General features: G+C 36.5%; 1 protein-coding gene across 1 annotated transcript in view; it reads right to left on the reverse strand.

Moving 5' to 3' along the window:
• LOC124867043 (A disintegrin and metalloproteinase with thrombospondin motifs 7) overlaps positions 1-18033 on the reverse strand; it is a 198307-nt gene that overhangs the window by 161083 nt on the left and 19191 nt on the right. Inside the window, exons 3-4 of the mRNA XM_047363243.1 lie at positions 6280-6463; positions 2736-2935 (exon numbers count right to left, since the gene is read on the reverse strand). Of these exons, the coding sequence (XP_047219199.1) occupies positions 2736-2935; positions 6280-6463 (384 nt within the window). The remainder of the gene's footprint in view (positions 1-2735; positions 2936-6279; positions 6464-18033) is intronic.

Genomic DNA, 18033 nt, shown 5'->3' on the forward strand with positions numbered 1-18033 from the left:
CAAACCTAAAAAGGTTTCATACACTGATGTTTTTAACCTTTCAGAAGTTTTCTGACACTTATTTCCTGCATTACTCTATAGTGAGCCTGCTGAGCTCCAGTCCAAGCCTCCTTTGGTTTTACGATGCTGGCTTGATATCTGATATCTCCAGTGTGCTTGATTTATGATTTATGAACAGCCAGACGTAGCTGAATGAGCAGCTCATCTTTGTGGGTTTAACTGTTCTGTGAATTAGGTCATCTATCATGATCCAGGAATGGTGGTGGGTTTCTGTGTGCTTTCTCTTCTTCCTCCACTCCCTCCTCCATTTTTGTCCTGCTCCACTGAGGATGGAGCTGCTCCTCCTCTACTGGCCAGAGGTCGAGGCCGTGCTCCTTGTTATACTTCCAGTGTTGGATCATCACTTACTCCTTGCCTACTTATGTGCTAGAAAAACCTACCAGGAACTTACATCAAGCCTCCACCAGAGCATCACTTTGACCTGATATATTATGTTTCATATCTTTAATAACAATTGATAGTAATCATTATAAAGAGCAACCTAATATTTCTTAGTTTAAACTATTTAATAATAGAAGAAGCTATTAGAATACATAGTGAAATGTATGCCAATGATTTTCTTTACAGAAAACAAAAACAAAAAACATAAAAGAGTAATATTTCTCCATTTAAAATATATTTTTACATAAACAAAAACAGGAAATACATTGTAGTGGTAGGGACAACCTCTGAAAATGATATTCAGGTTAAATCACCTTACTCTAGTCTACTTCCTCAAGTCCAATGAGTGGGTGCATCATACGACTACAATCAGTAATACGCTGTCACACCTAGAACTGCTAATGTTTTCTTACCCACTAGTTATGAGTAGGCTGCAGCCTCTGGCAAGCAGAAGCACCTAACTATAGAAACCAGTAAAAAAAAAAAGAAAAAGCTATTAAATTTTAAAGGTTTAAATTGTATATTTGTCAGATTAAATGGACCAATTTATCAGACTCTGTCTTTTACCTCAGTGGTGACTAGCCAAGATTAAGGGTAAGACAATAGCAAATTCAGTATTTTTAATAAACATAGGATTCATATAATTTGACCTTAAATTCTTATGGTCGTATGACAATTTGTCTCATGATTTCTTTACTTACAAAATTTGAAAGCAAGACCCCCTAAACTTCACTGATAGAAAATGAAGACTTAGTTATCTTTGGATTATTTAATGCACTAGTCTTTGAAGCTGTACTAGTGTGCAAGGACTGTATGGTAGTTTCATATAGGTTCACTAATGATTTGCTCTTTCATGTTTGCCTTAATTCCTGAAATTGTGAACTATTCCTGCAGCTCCTCATTACGCATGCTTTCCCACGCTGAGTAGCTTTTCTCTTTTCTAACTCCATTGTGACAAGTTTACATTGATCATCTTGCTAACACCAATAAAAGTAATCAATGTTGAATTCATGTATTAGGCCTCTTTTTATTCTGGCCATATAAGACCCTGGGAAGCCATCCTCCTCCCTACCTTCACCTCACCCTGTTTTCCTGCCTTTATCGACTAAAGTCAACATCTACAACCTGCTTGCCCTGCGCCACACCAATACCAGCCTCCAGATATAGAAAGAAGTCTATTTTGATTGTATTTATATTTCCTTCTAAGAAGAAAACATGTCTCATATTTAGTCTTCGATTCCATTAAGAAATTCCATCTTCAGAAGCAGTAACCAAAAGAAACATGAGTCATATGTCGGTGTCCTTTGAGATTAGAATATTGTTCAGACTGTTTTTGCAATAACGACTGCAATTTGATATTTTTTTACACTTCTAGTGAAAACATTCTTTGCGTCTGATTTTAATAAAATAACATAATTGAGCCAAAGTTAAAAAAATAAACCGTTATAACCATCACATGTTTTTGTTGATAGATGACCTATGAATGTGACTAGATTTAGGAAAAAAGTGTCGCACACAACAGCTTTACAGAGTCCACAAGTTGAGGACATCATGAAACAATCCGCTCCACTGCACTTCAAGATGGAAGACAGTACAGGTCAGACCAAGGCCACTGCCTTAACTTAAAACAAAAGTAATAAAATAACCTGTTAAATGTAAAATATGTTTAAATCATGGAAATCACAACTCCGCATTCACTTGAATTTGACGCCTGACCTGTAGTTCCAGCTCAGATTTACAGATGCACTGACATATAGCAACCACAAGCACAAGCAATCAAAGCATCATTTAAATATACATCATACCTCTATGAGGCATAGAGCTGAATGCATGTGTGCATCATTCATCAGGGGGTTGAATCATAGGAAAATGGCAGAGCCAACAAGAAGCTGCAAGCCACTTTCTGTTGGGTCCTGGCATAGTTGAGGATCAATTTGTACACAGAAATATACTGTGAAGCTTCAACACCCCTTCATGGAAACTACATTAGCAGGCCTGTTTCATTAAAATAATGCTCTATGCTACAGTGCAACAAACAGTCAATGATTAAGTGGGGAGAATGACCTGCCGTTTGGGATTCAGGTGTTGATTTGGCTGTCAGACTCCCCAGGTCTAAATCTAACTGAAATATGTGCAGGACTAAAATTAATTTTATTAATGTTTGAAGGCATTGTGTGGTGTATTGATGAATGCTGGGCTACAATTTAGTTTAAAACAGCTGATTAAATTATTGCAAAAAGTTTAGCAACATTAAATGTAACTTTTTTCCTAATCATCGAATGTAAAATACTTACAATGTTCATGACAGCGAGGGCGTAGTCCTCCACAGCTTTGCTCCCATGATAGTCCACCATTTTGGGGTCCGCCACCACTAAAGTTTCCACCCACTTTTCTCTGCTTACTGAGCGTTGATGAATTCTGTGCCTCTGCCTCTGATGTCGACGTTCCCATCGCTCCCGCTGCCTCTCAATGTCCTCAAAACTCTTATGGGAATCTGGAGATGCAAGGATTTCAGAATGTTCAAGCAATCCAAACTGTGTATGATTGCAGCTTAATACATACTCTTAACTATTTGGCTTATTTTGTATTTTGATAGGGAGGGTGTGTCAAACAAACCAACTGATGTACAGCCATTATAAAAAGAAAATACAAATTCTCTCGATTCTACAGTTTTAGGTATCAAGGCACAATAAAAATGATCTTGTTTTAACCAGTCAGATTTTTTTCTAAATTACCTTAAGAGTAGAAAAAGAAAAAAAAAAAAAAAACAGAAACTCTCCAAGCAAAATGGAAAAGCTTTAAGTGAAAAATGTGTACACCCAATAATTTAATAGTTTCTAGAATCCTTGTTGTCTATGTGACCTCATCAGTCTCCCATATATGTGGAAAAAGGTTGGCCTACTCGTTTTTAAAGGCACTACATCAAACCTCTCTATTTCAGTAAGGTTGAGGTCTGGACTTTACTGGGCCACAGCCTGACCTTGAGAACAATTTGAACCAAGCTTCTGCTGCTGTATAGATCCAACTACATTTGACTTTAAAATCATTGGCCCTCCACCACAAGGCGTAACAGTTAGTATGAGGTGTTGGTGCTGATTTGCTGTATTTAGTTTTCACCAAACATTGTGCTGTATACTACGACTAATACCTCTATATTGGTCTCTGCTTTTCAAAGGACATAATTCCAGTATTGTTGGGGTTAATTCAACTTCAGCTTTGGAGACATAAGCAGCCATAATAATTTCAAAAAACAAATATCAGAATTATCTATTTTTATTTGTAACAGTTCTGTCGTAAACACCATTCAAAATGCCATCTGAAGACTATGAAGTTAATATACATAGCTCTTCAGCAGTTAGTTTGAAAATTGCTCTGCGGTGAACTCTCTTGAAACTCTCTTGAAAGCTTTCCACTATAGAATTAACCTCAATGAATAAAGGAGTCTAAGGTCTTCCTAATGTCTTTCCCACTTGGCATTGTGTAAACACACGGTATAATCCAGAGTAGCAAACTGCCCAAACTCCTGCTTGTATACTTCAATTAAGTTTTTGATTGAAAGCACCAAATGGGTACTTTGCCTCCTAAAATCTACTAAAGCCACACGGGTCTATAAAATATAGCTTACTTTCTTTTTTACCATATAGCTATAGATCATTCATTTATAACAAATATATCAGTTGTTTTTCAGTGGAAATGAGGATATTTTCCAACAGAGTTTATAACAGTTATAGAAAGAGGGTCTAAAAGAATCTAAATCCTTAAAAACGTAGTACAGCATGAATTTATTAATCAGTAATGCTTTTTTATCTTAAGAGCAGTCCAACATGAAATTGAATGATTTACATATTTAAGACATTTCTAAACATCTTGCCCTTTTTACTTCACAAAGGCAGCATTTTAGTGTGAGTAATTATGTGTTTACTTAGTTAAGGGCACTTGGAATAAGTTATGAACAAACAGCTTTACACATTGAATATAAATAGCCTTTGGAACTGCTTTTTTAGATTCATATAAAGCAGGAAGATCCATGACTAAGAACCTAAAGGCAGACTTAGAACACCAGCAGCACATCGAGCTGCATATTTGGGAATAAAATCATTAAACAGGACCAACAGCTGTGAGTCTTGCTTCAGGGATCAATGAGAACAGTATGGTCTTACTAAAAAAGTGATACAGTGGAAATAAATCATGGGCTTAAAAAAGATTTAGTATAAATTTGGCAAAGAATATTTAAGGCACGACAGCAGTTAATAAATAGTTAGTCAGCTAATTAGTCAAACCGATATAAGCATGTGATGGTTGAAATGTAGTAAAAGTAAAAAACAAAAACTTAAACTTAAACCAGATTTCTTCATGGGTTCTGAAATCCTGTAGTTGAAAACATTAATCTTAAGCTATTTTAATTTTTTCCTAAACCATGGTGAGATAAACTACAGTTTTAAACTGCATATATGAGCACTCAAGAGGAAAGAAAAATATGAAAAGATGACAAATCTTAATCTCATACTAGCAATATAAAGTAGCTGTCAAAACAGTAGGGTCCTTCCACAGCTACCTTATAAAGTAGGTGAGGGAAGAGCTTGAATTAGTAAAAGTCTAAAATGTACTGCGAACTAGGGCTTTTAAAAGACACACAAAAAAAAAAAATCTAAATGAAATGTGCTAAAGTAGAAGTTTTGGTGGAGGAAATTAAGTTTACACACCCTGGCAGAATTTTTATTTTCTGGCCATTTTTCAGAATATGGATAATAAAAAACATTTTCTTCACTCATGGTTAGTGGTTGCATGAAGTTATTTATTATGAAGCAACTGTGATTGTTCTGGTTTAAATCATTATGACAACAGAAACTGTCAAAATGACCTGACTTTACATCATAAGGATACTTTGGACTGATAACCTCCTTTCTGAGTAGGGTTTGTTTCCAGGTACATAGGCAGAGGATGGACCAGAAAAACTCCAAAAAGGTGAAAATCAACAGAAGTAATACATAAAAAACCTGGTGTATAGCACAACAGCACAAAATGAAAGACAATCACACTATAATGTGCTGTGTCGGAGTTTTGCTGGATTTTGTCCTGTCTGTCGTAGGCTGTCTTTTGGGACCAAAAACTTATTTTATCCACCACTTGTCCACTTTCCTGACACTTGTATGAACAAGTTGCTCAATATAGTGTTCGGGTCAGGTAAAATCTTGCTCACTTTGACCACTTTCACCATCTATTAAAAAACTAGTTAATTTGATGCAAAATCTGAAAATATTACAAATGATTTAAAACTTTTGTAAATCCTGTATGCCACTGAAATCCAAATAAATATCAAGATGGTCAGAAAAAAATATCCAAAGAATACATGATCATTTCTTAAAACTACGTCTTAAAACTCCTATAAAACATTCCTTTGGTTCTTCTGCTTTGAAATGACTGCAACAGAAAAGGCTCCAAAGATTGTACTTGCAGAATAGTAATAGTAAAAATGCCTCTCATCTTCCTAGGATTTTAATCATCTTTCAAAGTCATTTCAGCCAGTTCAGAATTTTAAACAACTGATTTATTAGCATATGTATTTTATCCCTATGAGAGCCAATTATTAGCCTGGAGCAAGTTGAAGATAAAAAGAGATGAGAGTAAGCATCATTTTTGATTACGAGACCAGCATCTGAAGAATAATCTGTAAAAAGGACTCTTTCTGCATAAAGTAGTCTACCTGTTCAAACTAATTCTGAAATATGCCAGTTAACAATGTCATAATTTAATTTCACATGGAAAACTCAATCGGGTAAAATTTGAACAATATCAAATAGGAATACATGCATATGTGCAAGGGTAACTCATTTTTACTTTGGTTTCCACATGTGCCGTTTAGACCTGGTTTCCCTGAGATGGCCTGGATGACTGGACTGTGGACAGGAGAAGACACGTGTCTTCTGTAGATGGCGTGGGCTTGAGGTGCTGAGGTCTCATCACCTGACTTCTCCAGGGGCTGAATGAAAAACTCTTCAGACGACAACTTAAACAGTCCTGTCTGAAGAAATATTAAAACGGAAACAAACATGCAGGACATTAGATTTTACAATACCATCCGAGAAAACATCATAGAAAGGATCCGTGAACCAAATCTAAAACCTAAGTATGCGAATGAGAGGACACAGGAAATCTGAGTCAAATATCTAGCCAGGCTGTCAAGAGAAGCTTTGATGGTTTTCTTTGCATGATGCACAAGGTAGAAAAAATGCTTATTGTCTTCTTTAATGATCCCATTCGATGGAAAGATACATATTTATGAATTGGGCAGATGATACAAAAACACAGTTAATTTGTAAGGCAAGGCAAGTTTATTAGTATAGCACATACAAGCAACAAGACAACTCAAGGTGCTTTATGTGATGAAGAAAGTACACTGTAGTGACAAAAAAATTTACATTGTAGTGGCATGATAAAGGAACATAAAGACAAGTGAAGAAACGTTGGACTACAGGGTGAAATTAATTATGTTTGAGTTAGTTCAAATAGAACAGTCAAAGGCAACCCTAAAGAAATTTGTTTTTTAATGTTGATTTAAAGGAAGTCAAGGATTCAGCATTTCTGCAGTTTTCTGGATGTTTGTTTAAGATTAGTGAAGCATAAGAACTGAATGTTGCTTCTCCATGTTTGGTTCTAAATATGGGGACCTGAGTGGTCTGGAAGGTTGATAAGTCAACAACAAATAATTTATATATTTTGGTGCTGAGTCAGTGACTATAAACTAACAGAAGTCTTTTAAAGTACTTCAACTTTAAAAAGTCTATTTTCTGAGATACAAGTAGCCAGTGTAAGGACTTTGGAACTGGGGTAATGTGATCTACTTTCTTAGTTTTAGTGAGAACGCGGGCAGCAGTGTTCTGGATCAGCTGCAGGTGACTGACTGACATTTTAGGCAGACCTGTGAAGACACTGTTGGAGTAATCAATTCAACCTGGAAAGACTCACATAAAGGAGAAACAACGAGAAGACGGTTAAAGAATTTATTAATGAAAGATTATTTATTTGGCGCTCGGACCCCTGAGGGAGACGTAAACGCTGAGGATGAAGTAGGTTTGAATAAACATCTTATGATTATGATTAGGTACGTCTTCCCCCCCGGGATCCGATCCTGGTGGTGGTGTAGGCCTTGGTATGGAAGGAGTTGGGAGCCCATGGTGGAGAAGGGGTGGAGGAGGGTCAAAGCACAGCAGAAGAGCGGTGTTTTCCATGCAGAGGGTCTTTAAAAGTGATGCCCTGGGAGATAACTGGCTGAGGAAGACCTGCCGTTGATTGGAGCAGCCAGTGAGGAGTGATTGGACGTGGCGGGGGTGGTGAGTCTTCCATGTTGAATTTTCGTTTAAACTCCATTTCAACTAAAGATAAACACATGCAAGGGTTTTTTGAGATGCTGCAGGGACAATATTCCTTTAATCCTGGAAATGTTCTTGTAACTAAGACCTTCAAGAAAAACCCAAATAATTAACATCACAATAAAGCCTTAAGCTTGAGAGTCTATTGGTCAGACATTTAGAGACATTAGCTCAACTTTGTTATTGAGACATTAACAAAAAACAATGTGCTAATCTTAAACATAATCAAATATTGAACCGTAGGCTATGCTCTTTAGTATTTCATAGTTATTTTTCACATCTAAATCAAATTGAAGAAACACCCCAACAGTTTCAGATTTTCCAGTTTTCTGCAGAGGATGCTTTAATATATTCTGAATGAACCTGTGCTTTGTATTTAAAGCAAATCTGAGACAATTGCAACATAATCCCCAGATTGCACTGATTAAACTCCCATTCATCTTTGTGAAAATATCAGCTTAAATGTACTCATTTACACCGCTATGTACAAATTTCTACCCTTTATTTCCCCAATGTTTAGCTGATGCTAAAAGCCCTCAACTGTTATTCCCTTTAGGCAAATAATATTTAATTTTCCAACAGCTGTTTTTCAATTAGTAGCTACTGACATCACTGACATTGATTCATTTGAAAAAGAAAGTCAACAGCATCTCTTTAGACAGATTTTGGTTTTTAAGCCTCAGAAGAATAGAAGTGTCAGGAAGCTTGGTGAAGGTAACTTGTTGGATTTGCAGCAAAAAGGTAAGACACCAATAACTCAAATCTCAAACAAGTTGGGACATAAAAACAGAATATGACAGTTTTCATAATAAGACAATACAACCTGAAGATTTTAAGATTTTAAGAAAACCAAAAACAGTCAAGAAAAGCATGTCTCATCCTTTGAGGAAATCATATGCTTTGAAAAGTTAAAACTTCAGCTATTACTCTAAAGTACCTACTTGTTCCCTTACTTTGAAAATAATCCACTGTGACCATTTCAGTGAGGTTAAAAGCTCAAAGCCAACATTTAGTGTATCAGGCTTGAATGGCTTAATGACAGCTAAGTGCAACTTAAAGTTCAAGATCTTTACAGCCCTTGACGTTTTTACCATTTCTCAGGAGCCACACAGTCTAAGGGATTGCCATTACTTAGGGACCTTCTGCCTTTCTTTAAAGAGCCAACTCAGTGGGAAATTAAATGTATTCAGAAAGTTTCAAAAATGTTTATAAAACTGGGTGCATGAAATAAAACGTTTCCGTTATTTCAGTTTACTTATGGGAAGAACATGAAATTAAATATTTTTTTTATTAATGGTTTGAGTTAAAAAGTGCTAAGATAAATACATTGTTATCAAAGTAGCATAATTTCATAATACAAAACCTAGAAAAACCTTTTATTTAAAAATATCTGTGCTACATAAAAAATGCTTTGTTTTCTCGAAAGAAATCATTAATGCCAGATGTACCTTTGAAGCTCTGTTTTTTTTTTTTTAACCTTTTTAAGTATAAATCTTGCCACCTCCTGGAGTGGTCCTGACCATAAGTCAGTTTGTATCCACTTAGTGGATGTGTCATACCCACATTCATAGTATCAAGTGTCTGAATGCCTAAACATTCACATTTAACCTACAATTTGCAACAAAAATCCATGATTTTAAATTTACAAAAGGGAAAAATGTTCTATTATATTTTAATAATGCAAGGAAATGGCTATGAGAAAAGAGCTGCTAGGTTAACTTGCCCATGTTCACCATTAGTGTAATAATTGAAATCTTTAAAAGAACTGGAACTGTCACAAACAAGGCTTGACAAGGAGCTATGTTTATCTTGGCACAGCTGACAGTAAGGCTAAAAGTAAGGTAAAAAATATCCAAAGCTTACTGAGTTGCAGTAAAGAATGGTGTCACCAAGTCTCATCACAACCATTAAACACCATCTATGTGCCCACCAGTTGTGTAGGAGGTATGCCAGGCTTTTTCTAGTATATGATTGAGCTTTACAGTAAAATATTTAAGTGAATCTTTCGTACATGGAATAAATATGTGAAAACTCCCCCTCATGCCCACTGCTAAATGCAGTGGAGAAACTGTGGTGATGTGGGTGTGCATCCCTTTCAAAAGCCCTGGGAACCTTGTTAGAGTGCATCATCAATGCTTTAAAATACCAGGATATTTTATTTACAGCTCTAGTGGGCTGTGCCAGAAAACTGAAAAGGGGACTGATAATTTGTTTCTTAACAGGATAATGATCCAAAACAAGGACAAATCAGCACAGCAATAGTTAACTAGAAAGAAAAAACTAACCAGCTCCTACAACTAATCAGTCATCCCCAGACCTAAATCCTATAGAAAAATTGTGGGATAAGCTAAAGAGTAGAGAGCATGAGACAGGACCCAGAACCCTCAAGAAACCGTGCAAAGACTAAGAGTAGAAGAGTCCCTCTGTCCGTTTGGTCCCACCTTGTGAAAAGGTATTGAAGAAGATAACACGCTACTCTACTGGCAAAAGGAAATTGTCAAAGTAGTACTGGTATTTCTCAACATGAAATTTGTTTTCTTCCTAGTGAATTCATATATTTAGATTGAAGCTTTCAGCGTGAGATTACACCTTTTATTTGGTAGCACTGTTGCCTTGAAGGAAGAAGGTCCTTGGTTCGACTCCCTTAGGGGGTCTTTCAGCAAGGAGTTTGCATGGAAACTCCCCGTGCATGCATGGGTTCTCCCTGGGTAGTTGTGGCTTCCTCCCACAGTCCAAAAACATGACTGTTAGGTTAACTGGTCTCTCTACATTGCTCTTAGTGTGTGAATGGTTGTTTGTCCAGTGTGTCTCTATGTTGCCCTGCGATGGACTGGCGACCTGTCCAGGTGTATCCCGATTCTCGCCCGTAGACTGCTGGAGATAGGCACCATTTCCCCCTCTACTCCGCACAGAAGAAGTGGGTATAGAAAATGAATGGATTGATGGATGGTTTTTAATTATCTTTACCAGGGGGAGACAATAAGTATAAAGCTGTAAAGTCTTTTAAAAGTAACTGTCTAATACAGGAGACCAGATTTCATGCAAACTGATTGATTATTTACATTTATTTGGGGTTTTGCTTTGCTAATAAACACATAAACACAGCACATAAATAGAATAAAAACCTTTGTTTTACCATTAAAATTTTACAAAGTTTTGTTGAGCTCATAAAATCTGCTTAAAAAAACAGCTTTGCTTCCACACCATAAATAACACTGACAGTGAGAGAAAAACCCATTCCAATGGCCACTTTTTTTGTCCTGTTAACCATCCAGGGCTTATATTTAATTCTTGTCCATTGTCAGCTCCGGGTAACTACTTCAGCTGTCAAGGAGCTCCGGTGGTGCTGAGACAGGAGGGCTGGCATACTAAATGGACTACAAGGTGAAAGCTGAATGGTGCATGGGGGACGGCGACTCAAGCCAGATTCAGTAACAGAAATGGACAGAGAGTAGCAGAAATTATGTGTTGCTATGAATGTGATATGAGCGTTTAAAGATCTTCTGCAGTGGACAGATCAGAGAAGTAATTATAGCTGACGTTTGAAGAACAGAAGCTTTGTTCTCATATTAACCCTACACCATCTTACATCAAATGATGTTCATGTCAAACACAAATCATTTCAACATTTAATTTAAAGCTCCGGCTGGATTTTAAGACCGTTGTCCGCCTATTGGACATGTTCTGTGTTCCTCTATTGCTAAGTCTTGTTTATTTAAAAGTAAACACAGCTCAGGTAAAAAATACAATCACTAATGACTTGACTGATGCAATGAACCATAGCTGATATGAAATCATGTCAGGGCATAACTTTTACAATCCCACTGGTGTGTAGACAAGTAGTAATGAGATGTTTTGCACAAATGTTCACCATACAAAAGATGTCACAGCATTGTGATGTATTTGTTTTATCAACTTTAATTCTTAGTGATGTGTCCTTCTTCTGTAAAAAAGCAAACAAACAAACAAAACAAAAAACACACATCTTTACATTCTGTGGTTGTGTGTGTGCCATGAATCTTTGTAAATGTCAAGCTATCTCTGCACCACTGTTGCTGTCAAAGTCTGCATCATTTACTGTAGCAGAGTTCTTAGGAGGTGGTATTCTGGGCATGGCCTAAAGGTTACTGGAATCTGCCATCTCCTCCTCTTAGAGGTTCCCATTTTAAAGGAAAAATACATTTTTATGAGAAGGAGCTAAAATATAAAACTGATCTATTTTGAGCTGCACAGTCAACAAAACGCAAGTTTCATAGTGCAGTTTGCAAAAATATCTCCATATTACAACTTTAACACTAAAATGTTGAGCTGATCCATGTCAAGAAACATATTGCTTGGTATAGTTAAACAGAGACTGTATTCTTGTTACGAACTTTGTATTAAATGTCTAAGACTACCTTACACATGTTGATGTTCCATTATAGATAGTAACAGGATAAGTTTAGCATCATCATTTTAAATGTTATCTTATGCTACTTCATTGTACATTTGGCTTTGGCAGTCAATAACTGAAACAATGATAAATCTGTTTTTTAAACAATAATTGAATTTTCTTTTTTTTTAAAAGCTTCCCCTGTGCATGATATGAGTGTTACTTTTGTTTGGGTTCTGTGTGCTGACTAATACCTCCCCTTAAAATGCTGCTGATATACATCTTCTATTCACCACTGCAGCTGTTTCTGGACAGTTTGTCTCAAATTTAAGTTGTTTTTTATTGTTCATTTACTTCATTTATTCATTTTCAATGAAAACCTTTGTTTGTATTTATGTTAGGATTTTAAGGTTGTAAACTTTTTAGTGTTGAGCACATACTATGATGTCAAAATTCAGCCAGAATGTGGATGTTCTTTTTGGGATCATGGAGAGGTTCTCAGTGGTTCATCTGGAACACAGTGTAGTCCCTAATAAGTACGATGGAGCATGAGATTTCCTTGAAATTTTTAACCTGCACAAAATTTCCATAGGAGGGCTTTGATGGTTAAAAATTGCGGTGGCAGCATATTGGTCCGGTTTTCAGCAAAGTGGTCACAGTGGCAGTTGCTCCATCACATATGGCCCACTCACACTAGAGAATTTAAAGCAGAACTGGAAACACTGGCCTCATGCCAAAGCTACATCTTCATGGCACTCACACCTAGCAGGAATCTACCAGTAAGTTATCAACAACAGTCTTGGCACCACGGCTGGCATGCACATCCCATTATTACCCCACTAGGGACCACAAAACATCAAGTTTCAGAGACTTAGTGTGACTGGATCACAGTTATCAGTGGAGAAACTGTTTTTGCATTTGTGCGTAATTTCTTCTGACTTCCTGCTCGGAGGACTCCGTATAGAATTCTGTAACAAGTTCAAATCATTACACACAATTGCCGACTATAGGGCACAGGTGTTAAGCTCCAGTCCTTGAGGGCTGGTGTCCTGCAACTTTTAGATGCGGCTCTGCTTCAACACTCCTGAATCAAATAGTTAGTTCATTAGCAGGACTCTGGAGAACCTGACAGCATACCAAGGAGGTAATTCAGCCATTTAATTCAGGTGTGTTGTAGCAAGGACACATCTAGAAGTTGCAGGACATGGGCTCTCATTCATAACCTTTAAAAGCCACCCTAGTGCAGATGTGATATCTGTGGCAGTAGCTCTGGAACAGAGTGACCGGAAAATCACTGAGAAAAACCTTTTTTTGTCTAGTCTGAGTGCATCAGTGGCAAGACTGCCACATTGAAATTAGGTTTTCCATATTTTCTTCAATCTAGCAATGTTTGAACAGTTTTAGAGGTCTTGGACCATGCAGGTAGGCCTAATCGAGGGTTATTGTAAACAGGCTTCACTATGGCCAACACAAATACCTAAAATCAGAGCAGCTGGATTTATAATTAAATTTCATGCTGCTTATTTGACTAATTCCTTTTACAATCTGTCTTTTGTGTTTGTGACCAGGAATCAGGACTTTGTTCATTTCTTTGGAAACAAAGCATCTGTGCACTAGCACACAGAAATGAACTGAGTGAAAGAACAGACTTATTCTCCAACACCTTTAGAGGCTGATGGTGGAGATATTTCAGAAGATTCATTCATCATGTTTACAGCTCCGCCTCACATACAGCCTCCATAAAAAAAAGACAACTCCCAGTACAGACGTAACATCTGAGCTACCTGCTCTAAAACTTTCTGCTCATCTGAACGCATTGCACACTTAAAAACCTTTTTGATATTCTCGCAGTTAAGTGTTTTTGAATTTAAAATCAATTGATTCTAAATCACTTATTCCAAATCAAAATCTCTTAAAAAAATCTGCTTTTATATTCTTGTTTAGGAAGTGTTTAAACAGTTCTTTATAAAGAACACATACACCAAAGTTTGAAGAGCTGAGTAGAGAGAGATATGTACCACCTGGTGTGTTTTAAAACCAGCCAACAGTCTGAGCAGAACCGGCAGATAACCGGAGCTAAGTGTATGAGTGTAAAGTTTTAAATCAGATGAAGAGATTAGAATGGCAATTGCTGAGAATGGGTTTCCGGGTACATGTGGATTTTGTATTATCAGTTTCCAGGCTAATTTTTGGCTTCAATGTGACAGTATAAATCAACTTATGTTGCTCTTAGTGAGAACAAAATGTGTCCTTATGTGGGTTTTAGCACCAGCTGGCAGTCTGAGCTCTGCCAGAGGAATGAGAAACAAAGTAAACAAACTGGAGCTATAGCTTACAAGTCATTGACAGACATTGGCCACCCATTGGTGATTACTGATGACTTCAGACAAAACCAGTATATAAAACACACTGTGCAGGTATCTATATTTGCAATTTAATATGGTGCAGCCACCTAACAGGCTGCAAGTTGACCCCAGGTTTAGATTTTATCATTACATCTGTGCTTTGTGGCTTGATTTTCAGGCAAAATGTAGGAAAAATTGACTGAGAAACTGGAGATCCTTTTTGATTTCCCTTTATCACTATAAAATACACAGCTTCTGCCTTTCTTGTTTTATCATAACAGGTTTATTTTAGGCAGATTGATTAACATTTATGTTAAGTGTGTTTTATCACAGCTGTAGCTGTGTAAAATGTGATGCAAAGTAGTTTGGAAAATGGTGTTTTAAAAATAAAGAAGAACTTTATACAGTTATTAAGGAAAAACATATTGGACTTATGAAATGTTGGATATTGATAAACAGACAGATTGGGTCTACAGGTTTTGTTTTTGGTGGAAAGAAATAACTGTTTTAATGGAAACTAAAGCATTCATTTTTGGTTTGCACTGTGCAACAAAGCTTTCTTTGAGGGTTGACATTTACACAGGCTCCTAATTTAATGGAATGGTTCAAATGTTGATAATGGTTTTTGCAAATGTTCTTTGGTCAGATGTGTAAGTTTCACTTCTTTCTATTTAATCCTTATTCCTATCTGCTTATAACATTACTGAAGTCTAAAATGACATGTGATTGAGAGAAAAACAGAGTTAATATATGGGATTGTGATTGAACTGTTCCAAGAGTGGTGAGAGTTAGAAAAACTGTTAGCATCCATAGAGAGCAGTTATGGAAAATGCATCTCTTTCATTTTACTTTCAGACAGCCCAGAGAACGCTATGGATGCATAACGGCCAGTTTACCATCAATGTGGCCAAATCAAACACTACTCAGTTCAAGAGGCAAGAATCCATAGCTTGCCTTCAAGCCTAATCCCAGCCACTCTAAGGTTATTCTCAACCTCATTCTGTCTTTCTTTACTCCCTGCATGTCTCTAAAGGCTGTAACAGAGATTAACTTGTAAATCAAGAGCTTTGCTTTTTAACTCCCGTCACACAACAGCAGAACCAGTACAGCTGCAGTGATGCAGACGCCCCCCCTAATCTCTGTCAATTTGAAACCAAATGGCTCATAGCAAAATACATTATAGCTAATATACACAGTTATAACCTTTCTCAGAGAACTCAAAACATAAAGACTTTATGGTCAAATCACTTATACGTAAGTCCAAAATTATTCAGAACCCTAGCAAAACTAGATTTAATACCATTTTCAGTCCACCAAGAAGTTTGCTTCTGAAAGAAGATGGATATCTCTCTAAAAACTACAAAAAGAATGTAAAAGGAGTATCAGATTAAAAAAAGAAATCTGTTTAATCTACCTATGTCAAAAATGATCAATACCATTCTATATAACCAATGGAAAAATCTTTATTGGCATCGTAGCAATCCAAGCCTTCATATATGTAGCTGCCGTTATGGGCAGCTCTCATATTTAATTCATTATCCTTAAATTTCAGTTAAAAACGGCCATAAATACATATTAGTATTTTATATAAAACATTTAATAATAACTTTCAGCAAATTCATGCAGTTAAGAGTTCATTTATGTGGTCAAAAACACATATAAATGTAAGGGGGGAACTTATTTTTTGTTCCGCATGACACATTGTTGCCCACTGGGGAAGTTTGGCTGGTGTACAAAAGGGAGCCAAACAGAATATTCTACCTGACATATCTGCAAGAAGTTTCCCCAAATGACAAAAGTGTATTTTTATGTGTGGGAAGAATCTGTATAAATCATTTTTATTCCTCTGGAGTTGATGCGGCCAATGAGGTACAGTTTTATTGTTTTATTTGTATCTTTTATTTATGTAGATTCTATATTTTCCGTGAGCTAATGTAGGGTTGTGTTTCCTTTCTTATTTCTGACAGCATTTTTGGGGCATTGTTAAGACATGTAAAGACATGTTCGCAATAAATGTCTGTTGAAACCCAAGAACGATGTTGAGCCTTGATTGAACTCGAGAGGAGTGACAATATACATGCAAAGCAGCTATTTGCATGTTTTCACTAGTATTTTGTCAATTTTTCTTTGGTGATGAGCTCCAAGTTGTTGAGGTTTGAAGGCCTCTTTGCCATCACCCTAATCTTTAGCTCCCTCCACAGATTCTCAATCAGATTCAAGTCAGGACTTTGACTGTGCTGCTTAAAAATTTTAATATTTTCAGTCTGAAGAACCGTGACGATAAAACTGAAAGATCACTTCAAACCTAAATCCTCCAGAAGTATGAATAATTTTGGGCTTAGCTGTAGCTCTCAGTGTCCTTGAAAGCATAAAGGTCCAAAAGGAAAAACAGGACACATATCTTATGACATCCTTTGGAAAAACAAAAGACGTTAGGTGCCCAATCCACCTCCACTCAATGCCACACAAGTCCTTTAACCAACTCAGCTGACCTCAGAGAAGCAGTTAGCAACCTTTTTAAGGCAGATCATGTGTTTCGATCAGTGTAAAGCAGATATATGATAAAAGCTCTAAACTAATTCAGAAGTGACTCTGGGTGGTGTCCACCTAGTGCATTTCTATGCTGCTACCTTGCAATTTAAAGGCTTACATGCATATATGTCATACAGTTACAACAGAGAACTGTAGCTCTTCATATTAATAATTTCATAATAAACCAATAGATTTCTTTTTTTGGCTAATAAATAGTATTGATTTTAAATACAAATAGTCAATACTTTTAAAGAGCATTGTCAACAACAATTGAAGATTAACCACAAAGATTATTTAAAAAGGGGGGAAATATATAAAGATATTTAACAATTGTATTTCACATAGTGAATTTAACTGCCTGTTATATCCTACTTCTATTCAGGAAGTAGGATATAACTAGTATATGCATTTTGACATGGGTACAAGTCCAGTTAGTTTGAACACCTGAGTTTCTGTAGCTCTCTTTAGCTTGAAAGGATAAATAATGTATTTACTACCTGTGACCTTAATCTCACAATGGTATTCTGATGTGGTTAATATTCTGAATCAGCTTCTCTAAACTGAATAGGGGATGCTACATTGGCTTAATTATAATCATAAATTTAGATTTTTGACTGTTTTAGATTGTTGACAGGTTCTGAACTATAAAGATCCTTCTGATTTTCAAAGGGAGTGCTTCAGAACAATTTGTAGATAACTGGTTGTATGCAGCTCCCTTTTTATCCCAGGTCCACTTCTAACTGGCTGAATTTTTCCTTGAGGCAACTCCTCAAGCACATTTCTCGACTTGAGAGACTCAAACAGAACTTAATCCATAAAAACAACACTTGTCTGACTAAGTCAGATAAAGAATTGATTGGCCTTTTAAGATTTGGTTCCATTACTTCTTTTTCTTTCAAAGTTATCACAGTATAGTACAATACATTTGACCCCTTTTCAAGTTCCTTCATGGTTGCTAATTGTTTAAATATAC

The sequence above is a fragment of the Girardinichthys multiradiatus genome, chromosome 4 (genome assembly GCF_021462225.1).
Source record: "Girardinichthys multiradiatus isolate DD_20200921_A chromosome 4, DD_fGirMul_XY1, whole genome shotgun sequence".
NCBI lineage: Eukaryota > Metazoa > Chordata > Actinopteri > Cyprinodontiformes > Goodeidae > Girardinichthys > Girardinichthys multiradiatus.